Below are 18,282 nucleotides of genomic sequence, written 5' to 3'. Positions count from 1 at the left end.
GGCTGCGTATTTGATTACAAACACACTAAGCAAATAACTCACATGTCATCATTTTTCATAATTCTTGGATATTTTACTAATTTCGATAATCATTTTTCTTAATTTAACTCTAATTATAGCCCGTTCTTACTAAAATAATAACTGATACATCATCTTGGCTTTCTATTCCATTAAGAACACACCAAACAAATAACTCAAATTTACTCATTTTACATAATTCTTGGATATGTTACTTATTTGGACAATATTTTTTCATGATTTTACGACATAATCGCCCCATCTTCCTATACAGGGTATTCTGTTATCACAAATATCCACCTATCCTATCCAATCTATTTTAGGAAACATCACACCTATCTCATTCAATCTCAGGCAACGTCGGGTATTTTGCTAGTACATATATCCATCTTTCTTATCCAATCACCGGCAACGCTTGGTATTCTGCTAGTACAAATATCCAGCTATGAAGCCACATCTAAGAGAGTTCACTGGCATAATATTACAATGATTGCATATTAAAATCAAAAAAAAAAAAAGACCTCTCACACCACGATTCGAACCCAAAACGTTTAGATAATGACCCAGCACTCTAACCAACTGACCTAACACGACGTACACAAAATTAGGTAATTTTTTTAAATCTTTAAACTAAATCAGGTTACGACGTCATATGACGCATGCGTAGAAGCAAATTCGTCATGAGAGGATGGTTTTTGCTGCCCTCCCCTCCCCTATAGAAAAGTGCTGTTTCAGGGGGAAAAAATTAATGTTTTGGGCCAATTTTTCGATATTTGTCGGGCGAAGGATGGGGCTTTCATATGAGACCAAATGTGTGAATTTTTGTTCTGTCTGTTGAAAGTTTTTAGCAGACACACAAACATACACACATACATACATTTTCGCTTTTATATATATAGATAGAAGAAAATAAAAGAAGGTTTATATATATATTTTTTTTTTAATTTCTGACATTTTTCAGTGTGTTCATAGTTGCCTAAAAAAGGGAAGAATCACATTTTGAGGAGGCGTTTGTAGACGAATCAGCAGGTGTCAATCCATAACAATATTCAAATTTTACTGCTTCAACAAAAAGGCATTGCTCTCGGCAATTTTTCAAATCTTTAACAGCATTTTTGAAGACCTCAACATCATTTTTGCTTCAGTACTTGAATCGTACAAGTTTGATTTCTTTGATTTTATTATCAGAACCCGTTTCTATTGTCTCCACTTTGTTTTTTCCTTTGTTATTTTTTCTGAACCTCTTCATCTGTATTATAGTTTCTGGTTGTTCTTGACATCAAGTCGTTTTGATTTCCTCCCCCTCTGTATTATATGTTTTGTGGTCATTCTTGACACTGAATTTTCTGAAATGCCACTCTGGTATTTTGTAACACGCATACAAACGTTACACATGTTTTCATGCGTGTTAACATGGAGACATCCAGGGAGTAATGTTGCAAAGGAGACCAAGACAAAGAATAACTCGACTCACTTTTTTCCATTGAAACAGCAACATTTATTTCTGGGTACTTTCCCAAATAAAATGTGATCGTGCTCCTTCTCTCTGACCTCTCAAACATCATCATCTGTCTGTGCGCACGCCCTTTTTATAGTCTTTTTCTTTTTCCTTACCGTGACGTCACTTCGCACACAGCTAGGCGAAGTGACATACAACCATATGCACGTGCTCTGTGAAATTTTGTCTTTAGCTTTTGTTGGAGTGTCACAATAAAAATACCGGTTTCTGGTCAGCCACATAATTAGTTTAGGAGTAGACTTTTTGTCAGCCTGCCTAGTAACCCCTTCCTTCTCTATTGATCTCTTGAAGGGCTTATCTTTTTAGTTAGCCTGTTTGGAATCCAGGGGATTGAATGCTATTGGTGAGATCTCTTTCAGGCTTTTTTGTCTTGAAATGATTCTACCTTTATCTCCGTTTTATTTTATTATGTCTTCTACAGATCCACACAAAAAGCACCTTACTATTTCTTATAGTAACATCAGAAATCTCAGATCAAACTTTCCTGATGTTCAGTCTTTGCACAAATATCCTTGCATTCTTGCTTTTTGTGAGGCAAATTTAGATTTTTCTATCGATAGCAATGATCAACACGTAGAGAGTTTTTGCTTCTTGTCCGTTTAGACTTTTCTATGCATTTGCATTCTATTGCTATTTTTCTTCACAAGGAACTCTCCATTGTATGTATCCGCAGTCTTGAATTTCGTGGATGTCTTTTTATCTGTTTGAGGTTATCTTTGCTACACTCCATTTCCTATTATACCGCTCTGTTGATAATCTTATATCGAATAGTATTGGTAATGCATTACATCTTTTTTTGTTTTTGTTTTTTTTATTTGGGAATTACTGCTTATCAAACGCCACTCGAGTAAGAGTTTTTATGAATGTAAGGTGTTAGTGTAGCAATCGTAAATGGTGTAAATTGGGTAGAATTTGATTATTTATGGGGACGGCTCAACAAGAACTTGCTTACATCGGACTTGAAGGCTACCAGCAGAAGTGTTCCACAGGTGGGCAATTTTAGGAAAGAAGCTTTTTTATGGAATCTGCGTTTCGATTTAGGCACAAATCTTCATCCATCAAGCTTTATTTTTGTCCTTGGTGACTTCAAAGCTTACCATTCTGTCTTTCCCACCCTAATGGCACAGATCTTGCTGGTGAAATCTGTCTCAACTTTTCTCTATCTTATGACTTGTCCCCAATTTTCACCTTCCTTACATGATTTCCTGATAATGACCTTCATCAACCATCTTTACTTGATCATTTTCTCGCTTCTGTTTCTGAATCTTGTTCTATTTCCTCTTCTCTTCCTTCATTGGGTTCTTCTGATCATGTTGATGTTGAGATGGATTTTTTCTGTCAAGTCTTTAATTGTTTCTTGCATAGGAAGATGTTTCACTACAGAAGCGCTAGTTGGAATCCTATGTGACGCTCCATGAGGTCCTATTTTTGGTATATCACCGAATACTGCTACTAAGGATGTTACTGACTAGCTTCTTGTTGGAATTGACACCTTCATTCTTCATCATCAAACCAAACCTCATTCTCCTAAGTTTTCATCAATCTGTGCTTCTGCCATTGTGTGTTGTAATCATTACAAGATGCCTTCAATAAATTTCTTGACTTTTTTGTATGAGCAATTTTATTGATAGTAGAGTCATGAAACTTTAGTCCCCTTCAAAGTAATCTCCTCCGGCTCCAATGCCTTCTTTCATCTCCTCAATTGTCTCATAACAACCAACTCTAAGATTTTCCTTCAGCTTAGGGAGTAACCAAAAATCACAGAGAACAAGGTGTGGCCTATAAGTAGGATGAGGAATTGATGTCCATCTTGATCAAATAGTCTGTGACAAGAATAGAGCACCCTTGGGACAAATTTTGCGCAAATCTTTCACATCCTCAGTTCCTCACAAATAATTGTGTATACAGTTCTCACAGACATCAAACTGGGCACTTATTGTCTCCAAAGACACACGAAGGTTCTTATCTATGAAATTCTTTATTTGGCAAAGCAACTCTGGCATTCTGATGTCCCTACTCCTTCCGCACCTCATCATTTCTCATAGACTCCTTGCCTTCTTTGAATCTCTTATTAGTAATACACATGGACGAAAAAAACGCTTTGGATAATCACAGATTTCAAGGTAGTTCTACTAAAATAGCCATATTTTTTTAACCAAAGCACTTCAAGTCTTCAAATTAGAAACCCTCTTAAAACCACACATAATCGTCTTAAAAAAAAAAAAATAAAACAAAAAGCATACAGGATTTATCTCCCATAGAAAAAAAAAGTTAACTGCCCTAAAATGCTAGAGTGACCTGTAATAGGAAATTATTTTACATTAAATTCTAAAATAATTTGTTTATCTTTCATTAAAGTTTTTCATGGCATTTCATACATAATTTCCTAAAAAGGTAGAATCACATTTTGGAGTGGTGGTCAGATCAGGTTGGGTGGGGTTAAACAGAAGGTGTTAATCTACAATAATACCAAAGAAATATTGCAATATATTCATTTTTAAATGGTCCTATGTTTAGATTTAAGATTTTTGTACATAAAGCACATTACAATTCAACTTTATTTTAAGCTATTTCATTTTTTTTTATGTGTATTGCTACTCTTATACCACTCAAAAACTGATGAGCAATTCATGCAAGATGGTTCAAAAGCAGTCTGAAACATTCCATGCATTTCTGTGGCATTTTTTCTAAGTTTAAAACAATTTTATTGCATACTAGACTACCTGTGACCCGTTGGGTCAGTATGTTAGCAATGAAATTCATGTATGAGCGTGACACTTGTGACGTAAAGAAAATAGTTTGTTTTTTTTTGTGACATAACAGAAACATTTCTATGAAAGTATATTAAAATGAAAAAAGAATATAGATAGATTTCTATGAGTCGTTCTGTTTATTATAATTGATTATTTTTGACAAAAAATTTAGTTACTGAATAAGTGGTTGGCCTAGCATTACAAGCGTATGCTGTATTTTCGTGGACATCGGCAATATTACATGCCTAATGTGCTTCAACAAGTCATATCTTTTTTATTTGTTGGTCAGTTTTTAAAAAGAATTACATTGATGGAAAGAGAATAAAATAAGCATTCCAATGATGTTAATTTATTTTTCTTTTATGCGTTCAATGTTTTTATGCTCCAAGTTAAAAATGAAAAATTGGTAAAAAATGACAACAACAAAAAGGGAAACACTTTTTTCAATGTTTTCATTTTATACGTTACGTTTGGAGACACATGCGCTGGGTTAAATTTGATTGGATATGGCTGAAATTTTACAGGCTATATAAACAAAGAAGTCCATCTCTACTGGTGTTTGATTTTTATTTTTATGACGATAGGAAGCAAAGTTACGACCGGGCAAAGTTGACGAAGAATATTTCAAAATTGATGAGATAAATCTGCATATTTCATCCATTTTCATATAAATAATAGTTTCAGAATTATTTTCATGTATAATATGTAAATATTTGATAATTATTAATTGCGTGGAATTTTATTTCAAATGTTATCTTTTATAGAAATCAAATTCGCTTACGGAAAAACGGTCGCTAAGCGCATCATGCGCTGAGCTGACTAAAGTATTCTCTCAAAAATAGAAAACCGTTTCTGCTTTCATCTTACTAGTCATTTTTTATTCTGAGTTTGTCAATTTAAAAAAATTATTTCCAAGTTTTTCAAATTTGATTTCCAAACAATACTATTTTGTTGTTTTTAACGTTTTTAGTACACTAAAATGCACTAAAAGCGTTAAAAAACAACAAAATGTACTAAGTACACGCGTTTAACTACTTATTTGTACTTAAGGTAGAATTGTGTTTTTTAGTGGTCAAAAAACAAAAAAGCATAACAAATAAAAGGTACTTGTGCACTTATGCTACCATGCTGAAATAATAACGTTATTATTTAGAAACCCATTCTTAACATGGGGAAGGAAGGGTGTTTTTTGTTAACTATTCTGTACTTTTACTTAACAATTAAATAAAAAAAAGATATCGTGAAACTTGAATTTATTTTTAATTCATTGTCAAGACTATTTTTTCGAATCTGTAAAACAAACCCGTTTTTTTTTTTTTTTTTTTAACTGAGGATATCTAAATAATAATAATACGAATAATTAGGCGGTTCGATAAAGAATTTCATTGTGATGCATTTTGTAAATTTTTACCTTGTTTCCATTTTTCTTTTAAATGACTATCTTTATGGGTTTTCGAGTATACTGAAAACGAATATCGCATTTAAATTTTCCGCAAATAAATAGCTTTCCGAATATTAAGCAATGTCATTTCTTACGTTGTTGCTGGTGGCCATCTTAGTATGCGCGTTTGTGCATAGTTTCTTGGGGTTGCGCTTGCGCGTATCAAGATGGCCACCAGCGATAACATAAAAAATGACATTGCGTAATATCTTTATTTATTTGCAGAAATTTACATGCGATATTCGTTTTCAGCATACCTTAAAACCTATAGAAGCAATTTTAAATGTTAAGGTAGAAACAAGGTAAAAAAAATTACAGTTTTATTTTTTTGCTTACATAATTGAATTTTCAGTAAAACAATAGAAATGACAAAAAATACCATCAACTGGTGAATATATAGTTGTTGCTTATCAGGATTCCTTGTAACTTGGTACTGTGAAAGTTACATCAAGGATTCATGTAAAGTACGATTTAGGGTTGCATCGCAGAAAATAGGGGTATATTTTGTGCCAGATAGAGAAGATTAACAAAATTAACAATTGGACTGGTCCCAAAATGCATAAATTCTGGTCGACTATGGGAATTTCCATCTTTTACAGAAATCCAAAATCTATATGAAAATTTTTCTTTGATATATTTCTGAGATTAATTCATATCTACTCAATTTTTTTTTATTATTTCAGGGGAATAGTAAATACCGGACATGAATGCTCTTTAGGCGTTCAATGGCTACACCCAAGATTAAGCTCTCCTTTGGTGAGGAGGCAGGAAAATGCCTATTCACAATAAAGCTATATTTAAATACTGTTATAATACTTAGCTTTGTTCATAAATAGACACCCACTGTATGATACCATGTGCCAGTTTTTAAAAAATTGAAATTTGTACATCTGAATTTATAATTCATGGCTTATGGTAAAGAGATACATTAGATTTGACTGCATAATCAGAAAGAGCACACAATTTTACATAAGACTGCCAAATTTCATGAGAATAGCTTGAAAAATAAATAAATGGTGTCAAAATTACTGAATTTCTTGAAATGTTGAGGTCCGTAATTTAGCCCACTTTTTCTACAGAAAAATTTCCAGAGAAGAGCATAAATTTTGGCACTTAAAATTCTCATAACTTTTGAACTACTAGTGGTATTTGCATAATTCAAACGGTTTTAAGTATCTTTTACATAGCTCTTTTCGTGCAAGTTGATAAAATAACAATTATCTAAAAAGAAAAAAATCAGCTTGTAATGCTAATACTTATAGGTAAATGTGCACTGAACAGATACTATAATACTTATTATAGTTAAATTAAAATTTTGATATATTTGCTTTTTTTTTTTTTTTTTTTTTTTTTTTTACATGGTTCATTTCTGTATTACGTTTAAGTTATTTTAAACCCCACTCTTCCCATGTTAAATAATAATTTCGAAATAATAACGTTAATATTTCAGTGCACAGGTCAAAATCTGCAAAAGAAGTGATTTGTGTTTATTTGTTTACGTTGTTATGGGTTAATGTTTATGCGTGCATGCGCAACCGGATGTCATAAACTGGAAAGTGGGTTACATACATCGTTACAAGGTCAGTTGTTTTTTAATTATATAGATTGTCCTTCTAAAGTCTCTTCATGCCCAGATTGTATTTTTGAAATTCATCAGCTGTGATGATCGGGCTTTAGTAGGGTGTATTCCAATTCCTGCTGTAGCTGTTCATTTGAACCTGAAATCATAAAAATTGGCCATAAGATGTATAAGATACTAAATTTGTAAGAGTCTACAAAAATTTTCAATGTTTTTACCAAAAAAGTCTGGAAACTTATTTAAGTCACCTCAGTATCGTTGGTATGGTTCTGAGGTTTCTAGCAATGCCTGTAAGAGAGCAATTTCTGAGGTTAAGTTTAGCTACTCTCAAAGGATTTTTCACTCTATCTCATTTCAAAAGTTTGACTCTTGTGATTTTCGGGGAAGCATTGTTATTAATAGTGTTAAGCATGCTATCTCTTTTTCTTAATGGTCATTCCATCTTCTAAGAATAAGGCTGATCTCTTTGCTCAACTTTTTTGCTGACAATTTTTCTATCAATGATTCTGATGCTATTCTTCCAGATTTTTCTTTGAAAACTGATAAGACTCTTGATTCTGTAATTATCACTCCAAAGATAATTACTAAAATTCTTGCTAGTCTTAGCCAATCTAAAGCCTCCAGTCCTGATTTGATTCCTGTTGTTGTTAAACTTTGTGTGCCTGAACTTTCTTCTGTTCTCTCAAAATTATCCAATCTCTGTTTGTCTCAGTCTTGTTTCCTTTCTTGTTGGAAGGAATCCTCTGTTGTTCCTTTCTTAAAAAATGCTGGTGATCAACCTGATCCAACTAAATATCATCCTGTTAGGCTTCTCTCTGTTATTAGTAAAGTTTTTGAGAGGTTGATCAACAGCAGGTTTGTTCATTTTCTGGAAAGTCTGTGTGCTTCTTTAGTTGTGTTCAGTATGGCTTTCATGGTTTTCATTTAATAGCTGATCTCTTAACTGTTCTAACTGAATGAATCTGTCACTTTATAATTTAGGCAAGGCTAGGGTCATTGCACTTGACATTTCAAAGGCGTTCGACAGTGTGGCATCCTGGTCTTCTACATGAGCTTCAAGGTTATGATATTGGTGATAAGGTTCTTGACATTGTTAGGCCATTTCTTTCTGATTGAAGCTTGCAAGTAACCCTGGATGGTGTATCTTCATTTTCTTTTCTTAACAATACTGGTGTTCCTCAACACTCTATTCTAGTTCTAACACTATTTCTTCTCTATATAAATGACCTTCCAGAGAATATTAAGAAAATTAACATTTCTGCTGACGATATCACCCTTTATGCTGGCATTGCTTCTTGCCAATCTTTCTCAGATCAGTTGAAATATGCAGTTGATCTTGAAGTTGATTTGAGTTCTATAATGAATTGGGATAAGAAATGACTTGTTTCATTTAATCTGCTAAAACCCAGCTATTGTCTTTCACTTGCGTTCCTTTTCCTTCATGGGATTCTTATGCATGGTTCTGCTCTCGATGAGAAATCAACTCTAAAATTTCTTGGTTTTTCTCATCAAATCTTTCTTGGAGTCCATTAAATCCATTGCTCTTTCTGCTTCTCATAAAATCAGTTCTCTCTGTCGCTGTAAACATTTTCTCATGCCTGAGGCTATTCTCTGTCTCTACAAATCTACTATCAAACCATATGTTGTGTAGTAGGAGGTTCATTTTTAAGGATGACGCTGAGTTCATATTGGGCCAATACAAATATAATGATGATGAGGGAGAGATAGAGAGAAGACATACGATTCTGGGATGTTTCTTATAACATATATTAGCGGGGAGAAAAGGTGATAGATGCACACTTCTTATATTTCTTATAACACATATAGAGAGGAGGAGGAGGAGGAGAGATACATATTCTCGGAAAGGTTATGCAATGTTCATAATAAAATGATTAACACATTACCATTCAATTTGTGGAATGACAACCAATGCATGTGGCTATGCACATGTTTTTCCAAAACACACTTCTGCAACAAAGAATCCTCTCCTAACCTATTTTTTAACAATGTATTTTTAATTTGTATTGTTCATTCTTTTTAGCTGACATTTTTAATATTCAGTTTTGTAAAAGAATGAATAATCAAATTCTTTTTACAATATAAACAATATCTAACTATTTATAATAGAATTTAACAATAGACCTTTTTAACATTCCAATTTCTAACATTCTATTTCTGAACCTTGCTTACAAGGTTTGAGTCTCAGCTTATCCTAATCTCATTTTCACTTATCTAATGTTCTTCTTATTTACATGGAAAGGGGACAACCCTTTTTCCTATAACATTCCTATCCTTCCCATTTTTCAAAAAATGTACGCATTTTTAAATTCTAGTACATTTTTTTCTCTATATCTATGCAACCACTTGGACTAAGAAAGATCAGACACCATAAAAAAAACTTCTGTAGTCAGCCATTTTCCAACTGTTTTCATAATTATTTTCTTTAGATCAGAACCTCTCTCTGATCTTCCTGGCATTTCCTTTTTTTTTTCTTTGGAGTGTAAGGTATACCTCCTATGATTCATCTTAGCTGCTTCATCCAGCCACACTTATGCCGTAAACCGAGGTCTCATTTTACCTCTCACAAAATCTATGACTCTTTGTCCAAATGTGTCCTGATTCTTTCTTTCACTTGGTTGTTCTACTAATTAGAGCTTTGTCTCATTTTCTAACTATCTTATTTCTTTTGGGACACGCATCAAAGCTCATTTACTTAAATCTTTGTGGTTGGCTTCTAATTATTAAGATATTCCTTTTCATCACACTAATTTCCTCGCTTGGACTCTTGGAACTTGATAAAGATTTAGAAAACATCACTCTTAACTAAATAACCACCATCCCTTGCACCAAAATTCCTATTTGCACACTGAATTCTAACTATGGCCCAGATTTCTGTGATTTTTCTCTTTTTTTTCATCAGAGTGTCCAAGATTCCAGCAGAGATATCCCACATTCATAGATCTCTAAAAAAAAATATAAGGTTATATCTTTTCTTCCTACGTACTTAGGGTATATTTTACTGTTTCTCCCTTCTTAATGCTATATGTGATTTGCCCATGGTACTGACTCTTATAGTCTTTTGGTACCCTAAAGAATTCTCGTATCCTTCAACGCCTGCCTTTTTAATTTATTGTGCCGAGGTTTATAATTCTGCTTGGTGCCATCATGTGCAGCATGCTTTAACGCACACAATATCGCTGGACCCATCTATATTTTCCTAACAGAGGCATCTCTAATGCTGTTTCCTAGCAAGCTACACTTCTTGCGAAAAATGTTTATGGGCATTAAAACAAACAAAAATCAAGAAGAAAATTCTCTCTTTTGGCTTATCACATCCGAAAAACTCTCAAAATACCCGTTTACGTAATTTCCTATTGTCTCCTCTCTAAAATTTTTTTTTTTTCTGTAATAACAACAATTACAACAAAGTCTGTCAAAAAAATTGTCCCATTTTAAAAAAAAAAGCAAAAGAAAAACACATGGAAAGCTGAAAAGTTCAACTATGAACACAAAAATGCCTTTTTCACAAAAAAGCATACTGTTTTAAAGTACAAGCGACTTCGACTCTTGTGAAAAATTCTTGTTTGATTGACAGTTATGCAAAACAATTTTAAACAATAATGACTGACCCAATTTCCTACTTGTGTGTATGTCTGTATATATTTTTAAAACAAAACAATTCATTTATCAATGAATTACACATGGTGGCTTGTTTTTACAACTGTTTCTTTTTTTTTCTTTTTTTCATTCAAATCTACGACTTTGTTTTTCTTTTGCGGCATATCATCTCTTTTTTTTTTTTTTTTAATATATTTTTTCTTTCATATGAGAGTGTATGCTTTACTTTTTTTTCATTGTGTATGTGTGTATTTTGTCTAGCTTTTTTTTCTTCGTTTTTTTTGTTTTTTTTATGCGTTGTCTTTTTTTTCTCAATGGACCCTTTGTTGTATTTTCATGGTATAGTTCGTTTTTTACTCTTGCAGAATAAAATGGTCACGACACTCAACTCCACTATATGTTGTGTAGTGGAATGATATTTAAGAGAGATGAGTTCATATTGGGCCAATACATATACGAATATAACGATGATGAGGGAGAAAGAGAGAAGACATTCATACAGTTCTGGGATGTTTCTTGTAACATATATTAGCGAGGGTGATAGATACACAGTTCTTATATTTCTTATGACACATATAGAGAGGAGGAGAGATACATGTTCTTGGAAGGGTTACGCAATGTTCATTAGATCATTAACACATTACCTTTCAATTTGTGGAATGACGACACAAAGACAAATGGTTACAAAATATCGATGGTGATTCTTAATTCATTGGATCGGTCGAATGATGACGTAAGGAATTCATTTATCTACATGGTTTTAATCTTCTACCCTTCGCCTTCAAAGGATATCTGACCACTGATTGCCAACTGACTAACTCTCCTGATTTCTGCTGACTGACTAGCAGACTGTTACTGTCTCAACTGCCCTGATCTGACTAACTCTAGCGCCTATATTGAGAATCCCCATTTTGCTATGATGTCAGAAGTGTGTTTCCCAAACGTGACCGATTCATGTGGCTATGTACACTTCTGCAACAAAGAATCCTCTCCTAACCTATTTTTAACAATGTATTTTTAATTTGTATTGTTCATTCTTTTTAGCTGACATTTTTAATATTCAGTTTTGTAAAAGAATGAATAATCAATTCTTTTTACAATATAAACAATATCTAACTGTTTATAATAGAATTTAACAATAGACCTTTTTAACATTCCAATTTCTAACATTCTATTTCTGAACCTTGCTTACAAGGTTCGAGTCTCAGCTTATCCTAATCTCATTTTCACTTATCTAATGTTCTTATTTACAGGGAAAGGGGACAACCCTTTTTCCTGTAACACATGTATGGATTATTGTTGTTATATTTGGGCTGATAAATCTGTGTTCCATTCGAAGGTTCTTTATGAATTGCAGAAACATATCTGTAATTTGATTGGCCGCACACTTTCTTCCTCACTGCAACCTCTTTCATCTCCCTCTCAGTACAGGCCAATAAGTCTCCTCTGCGTCATGACGTCATGAGTAAGTTGCTGGAATCTGTGTTAAATAAAGAAGTAATCAACCATCTCAGCAAAAATAATCTTCTTAGTGACACACAATATGGTTTCCGTTCTGCTAGATCTACAGCAGATGTATTTCATAGGATATGTAGATATATCTCGTAGGATTAGCGAATCTCTCAACAGAGGCTACCTTTCTAGGGCAATTGCTCTTGACATATCAAAGGCCTTTGATAGAGTATGACACAAGATCTCCAGCTACGGTATAGCTCGAAATGTCTTCTCAATTATTAAATCATTTTTCTCTGCTACTCATAAGAGTTTGTTGATGGGCAGAAATCAGAAGCTCTCAGTATTAATGCTGGAGTCCCTCAGGGGTCCATCCTGGGCCCAACTCTCTTCCTGATCTACATTAGTGCCACAACTTGGCCTTTTGGTCAAGATCAAAGTGTAGTATCTGTTCTTCAGATGCTGCACTTCTATTTCTTGTTCTCTTTCGGTGGAGGAGAAATCCTTCACGACTGAGACAATTTTTATTTTTGTACCTTTTCTCCACGTTAAAAAACGACCTTGGTGTCTAACTCTGTCCCGTGGGGAGACATAGTAAATAGGTACATTAATGATCATCCAAATCACATCCTTACATCATTCATAGACATTTATGCTGATGACACTACTATCTATGATAGCACATCTAAGACCATAAACGACCAAGTTCTCTCTTATTCTCTCTCCTCTGATCTTGAGCAAGTGGTACAATAAGGAAAGAGGTGGCTTGTTACTTTTAATGCATCTAAAACCAAGTTTTTATCTTTACATCATCAATGCTCTGATCCACATCTGGCATCAATTGAAATGAATGGCTCTCGTTTTGAGGAGGCCTCATGTGTTGACAAGCTTTACTCCTGATCTGAAATGGAACACATACATTAAATCCGTTGCTAAGGCCGCTGGAAAGATTGTGGGATCCTTCTATCGATCCAGTAGATATGTCACTGCTGATGCAATTCTCTTTCTATGTAAGAGCCAGGTACGTCCAAGGATGGAGTACTGTTGCCACATCTGAGCAGGAGGTGCTAGAAAGGACTTGTCCTGCCTTGAAAGAGTTCAAAATACTTCGTAGCCTCTTCCCTCTAACCTCTTTATCACAGAAGGGATGTTGCGAGTTTGTCTCTGTTTTATTGTTATTTTCATGGCAAGTGCTCGGCTGAGCTCCAATCTATGGTCCCCCCTCCCCAGACTTTCACAAGAAACACGCGTCTAGCAGAAAACACTATCACTAATTTCCCCCACTCTTTATCTGTGCTAAACCTAAGCGTAGATACCATAAACAAAGCTTCTTTCTTAGAACTGCATGTCTGTGGAATTATCTTCTGTTTTCCTGCTTTCCAACTGACTACAATATGGTTGTCTTCAAGTCTAACGTAAACAAATTTTTTGATGAACCATTCCATATAAGTTAACAAATTTACCGAATTTCCATTATTAACGATTACTATATTGTCCAATTTCTACTGTACACTCTTTAACCCTTATCCTCGAGTGGCCTCTTGGCCATCACTGCTTATCAAGGCTATGTAAAAAAAAATGTGATGTTGCTAATTTCAGTCTTTTCTACAAATACTGACATGTGTTCTTCATAATTGAGCCAATTCTTTATTGATTATTATATTGTACCCGATATATAGTAGCGATTTCTATAGTTTTTAAAAAAATTATGACTTGAGTGCCATCAGCTAGAATAAAAATTAAAACATTTAATTCTCCAGCTGTATTCACTACCTTCTGATATATTTGCACATGCATATCAAAACTTTATAAATTAATAGAGTTACACATATAAATGTATATTTGCACATGCATATCAAAACTTTATAAATTAATGGAGTTACACATATAAATGTATATTTGCACATGCATATCGAAACTTTATAAATTAATGGAGTTACACATATAAATGTATATTTGCACATGCATATCAAAACTTTATAAATTAATAGAGTTACACATATAAATGTATATTTGCACATGCATATCAAAACTTTATAAATTAATGGAGTTACACATATAAATGTATATTTGCACATGCATATCGAAACTTTATAAATTAATGGAGTTACACATATAAATGTATATTTGCACATGCATATCAAAACTATAAATTAATGGAGTTACACATATAAATGTATATTTGCACATGCATATCAAAACTTTATAAATTAATAGAGTTACACATATAAATGTATATTTGCACATGCATATCAAAACTTTATAAATTAATGGAGTTACACATATAAATGTATATTTGCACATGCATATCGAAACTTTATAAATTAATGGAGTTACACATATAAATGTATATTTGCACATGCATATCAAAACTTTATAAATTAATGGAGTTACACATATAAATGTATATTTGCACATGCATATCAAAACTTTATAAATTAATGGAGTTACACATATAAATGTATATTTGCACATGCATATCAAAACTTTATAAATTAATGGAGTTACACATATAAATGTATATTTGCACATGCATATCAAAACTTTATAAATTAATGGAATTACACATATAAATGTATATTTGCACATGCATATCAAAACTTTATAAATTAATGGAATTACACATATAAATGTATATTTGCACATGCATATCAAAACTTTATAAATTAATGGAGTTACACATATAAATGTATATTTGCACATGCATATCAAAACTTTATAAATTAATGGAATTACACATATAAATGTATATTTGCACATGCATATCAAAACTTTATAAATTAATGGAGTTACACATATAAATGTATATTTGCACATGCATATCAAAACTTTATAAATTAATGGAGTTACACATATAAATGTGTCCCTCAGGGGTCCATCCTGGGCCCAACTCTTTTCCTGATCTACATTAATGATCTTCCAAATCACATCCTTACATCATTTGTAGACATTTATGCTAACGACACTACCATTTATGGTAGCACATCTAACACAGTAAATGACCAAGTTCTCTCCAATTCTCTCTCCTCTGATCTTGAGCATGTAGTACAATGGGATAAGGAGTGGCTAGTTACTTTTTAATGCATCTAAAACCAAGCTTCTCTCTTTACATCATCAACATTCTGATCCACATCTGGCATCAATTGAAATGAATGGCTCTCGTCTTTCAGGAGGCCTCTAGTTTTGACAAGCTTCTGGGCTTGACCATTACTCCTGATCTTAAATGGAACACGTACAGCAAATCTGTTGCCAAGGCCGCTGGAAAAATGGTGGGATCTTTCTATCGATCCGGTAGATATCTCACTGCTGATGCTATTCTCTATCTATATAAGAGCCAGGTACGTCCAAGGATGGAATACTGTTGCCACATCTGGGCAGGAGTTGCTAGAAAGGACTTGGCCTGCCTTGATAGAGTTCAAAATAGACTTCGTAGCCTCGTAGGAGATGTCCTTTTCTCTTCCTTGCAACCTCTATCTCACAGAAGAAATGTTGTGAGTTTGTCTCTGATGTATCGTTATTTTCATGGAAAGTGTTCGACTATGGTCCCCCCTCGCCAAATTTCACAAGAAACACTCGTCTAGCTGTAAACACTATCAATAATTCCCCCCATTCTTTATCTGTGCCTAAACCTAAACGTAGATTCCATGAACAAAGCTTCTTTTTTAGAACTGCACGCCTATGGAATTGTCTTCCGTTTTCCTGCTTTCCGGCTGACTACAATATGGTTGTCTTCAAGTCTAACGTAAATAAGTTCTTGATGAGCCGTTCCATATAAGTTATCAAATTTACCAAATTTTCATTACTAATGATTACTATATTGTCCAATTTCTACTGTACACTCTTTAACCCTTATCCTTGAGTGGCCTCTTGGCCTTGATAATGTGGTGATGCCTATGTAAAAAAAACAAAAAAACATATAAATGTATATTTGCACATGCATATCAAAACTTTATAAATTAATGGAGTTACACAAATGTATATTTACGCATGCATAGAGGATACAGATTAAGTCGATTTATGCCTGCTAAGTTCCCAATTTTTAAAAATTATGACCTTTTAGCAGCTCTTTTTTCCAGCTAATAATCAGCTTGAATTCACACAGGTTCGGATATCCCATATATCATGTTTTAAGTTTGTAAACCAAAATTTGACAGAGTGGTTTTGTAGAAACTATTCCATGCATGCCACACATGCAAGCATGTTCACTTTTATAAATGATCACGTAAATGTAACGATTTATAAAAGAAGAAAATGTCCCTGGGATTGAGGGAAGGGAAATAACTCTTTCAATCTGTAAAAAAAAAAAAAAAAAAAAAAAAAAAAAAGGGTAAAATCAGACAGACAACAACACAATGAAAAAGACAATGAAACACAAACACAACTTTAAAATTTCGAAACAAACTATTTACAAACTAGGAGTAAAAGAGAAGAAAAAAGAAAATTCAAAAAAATATAGGAATGAAAAATCTAAGATGAATTGCCTATCAAAATAACTACAAAAGTAAAACAAAATATCAACACGTCACCATATGAGAGAATGAGTGAGAGAGAAAGGAGGGTGATTAAACTTGCAGTTCCTGTCTTTTTGATATATGTGTGATTTTTTTTTTTTTTTTTTTTTTTTAGACTTTCTTCTAACTGCATTACAATTCTTCCGGGGTATATTGTCGCTGATTGAAAAAAAGTTTGTTTTTTTTTCGACTTATTCACTCTTCTTTATTTTTCCCTCCTTCATATTTTTTATTTATCTCATTTATAACACAGCGAAAAATTTGTTGTTTCATTCCTCAACCTGTCATTAGATACAGCAACGAATCATTGCAGAGATTCATAGACTTCTTCAGAATATCACACACACATCACTTCTGTCATTTACAAACACCTTTCTAGTAGTTCTCCAATTTTTCTTTCTTCCATATTGTATATCGCAGCCCTGAAGGCACAGCAGAGGTTTGCCACCCTTCAATTCTGTATGACGTCTGCAAACCTGCTTTCTCGCCTTCTTTGTCATCTTTGCTTTTCTAAGCAATTGACTAAATTCTCTGTCTTTATTTTTTCTTCACACTTCTTTGCACATATTGTTATGCATGTGTGCTACTTAATATGGATTCTCTTTTTACATCTTTTTTCACGCATCCTTTTCTTTACAGATGCTTTCTTTCTCTCCATTTTTCTGTTTCACACACGCGATAAGTAAAAATAAACAAATATCGTTGCTAACAACAATTATAAATAATGAAAAGAAATAAAACAAAATATTGATGATTCTTGCTTCAGCCATTTAATTAGCATGTGTACAATGCGGTAGAAGGTGGTTGATGGTGAAGCAGAAAATTTTGCAATTTTTCTTTTAAATCTGCCTTATTGGTTATTTTTTTAATATTTTAGAATGCTATCGATTAAAGCACCATCTAAAAATGTTATTAAACAGTTCAGTTTATTATATATATAAGCTTTCTTCAAGTTTATTGAGGATTTCTTAAAGTTTTGTCGTAAAAAAATGTTAAAAAGGTTCCTATACAATCCCCACTTGATTAATTTTATTTTTATTTTTACAATATAATTATATGACAATATTTTTGCTTTTTTTTTTTTTTTTTTTTCTCGCTGATTTATCAAAGTCAAAAGCCACTACACAATGATAATGGTTAAAGAGATGAATTTGTCAGAATGATGAATATTATGAGAGGATTTAAGTTGATGAATGAAATGAACAAAATTTGATAACTTATGAGGATGATTTATTTGTTTACATTGAATTTGAAGATGATTCTGTGGTAAAGTTGTATAGATGGAAACAATAATTTCTACTGTATTTTTTGTATTAGCACCAGGACTTAGGGTTAGTAGTAGGATGAAGGAAGGATGTGTTTTTTATGACTGAATTTTGACACTTTTATAT

The 18,282-nt window shown here is 33.1% G+C and overlaps 1 protein-coding gene across 2 annotated transcripts in view; it reads left to right on the top strand.

Annotated features, from left to right (window-relative positions):
• LOC145283802 (succinate dehydrogenase [ubiquinone] cytochrome b small subunit, mitochondrial-like) overlaps positions 1-18,282 on the top strand; it is a 53,403-nt gene that overhangs the window by 14,065 nt on the left and 21,056 nt on the right. Inside the window, exon 1 of one of the 2 annotated variants that reach the window (XM_080132881.1) lies at positions 16,955-17,064. The exons of the other annotated variant lie outside the window; for it this stretch is intronic. Within the exon in view, the coding sequence (XP_079989007.1) occupies position 17,064 (1 nt within the window). The 5' untranslated portion in view covers positions 16,955-17,063. Of the gene's footprint in view, positions 1-16,954; positions 17,065-18,282 lie in introns of those variants that run through there. 2 annotated transcript variants of the gene reach the window in all.

This window comes from Euprymna scolopes, chromosome 8 (assembly GCF_053919585.1).
Source record: "Euprymna scolopes isolate OS-2025 chromosome 8, ASM5391958v1, whole genome shotgun sequence".
Lineage (NCBI taxonomy): Eukaryota > Metazoa > Mollusca > Cephalopoda > Sepiida > Sepiolidae > Euprymna > Euprymna scolopes.
Note: the sequence above shows the minus strand (reverse complement) of the source record. Positions and strands in the feature narration are given on the sequence as shown.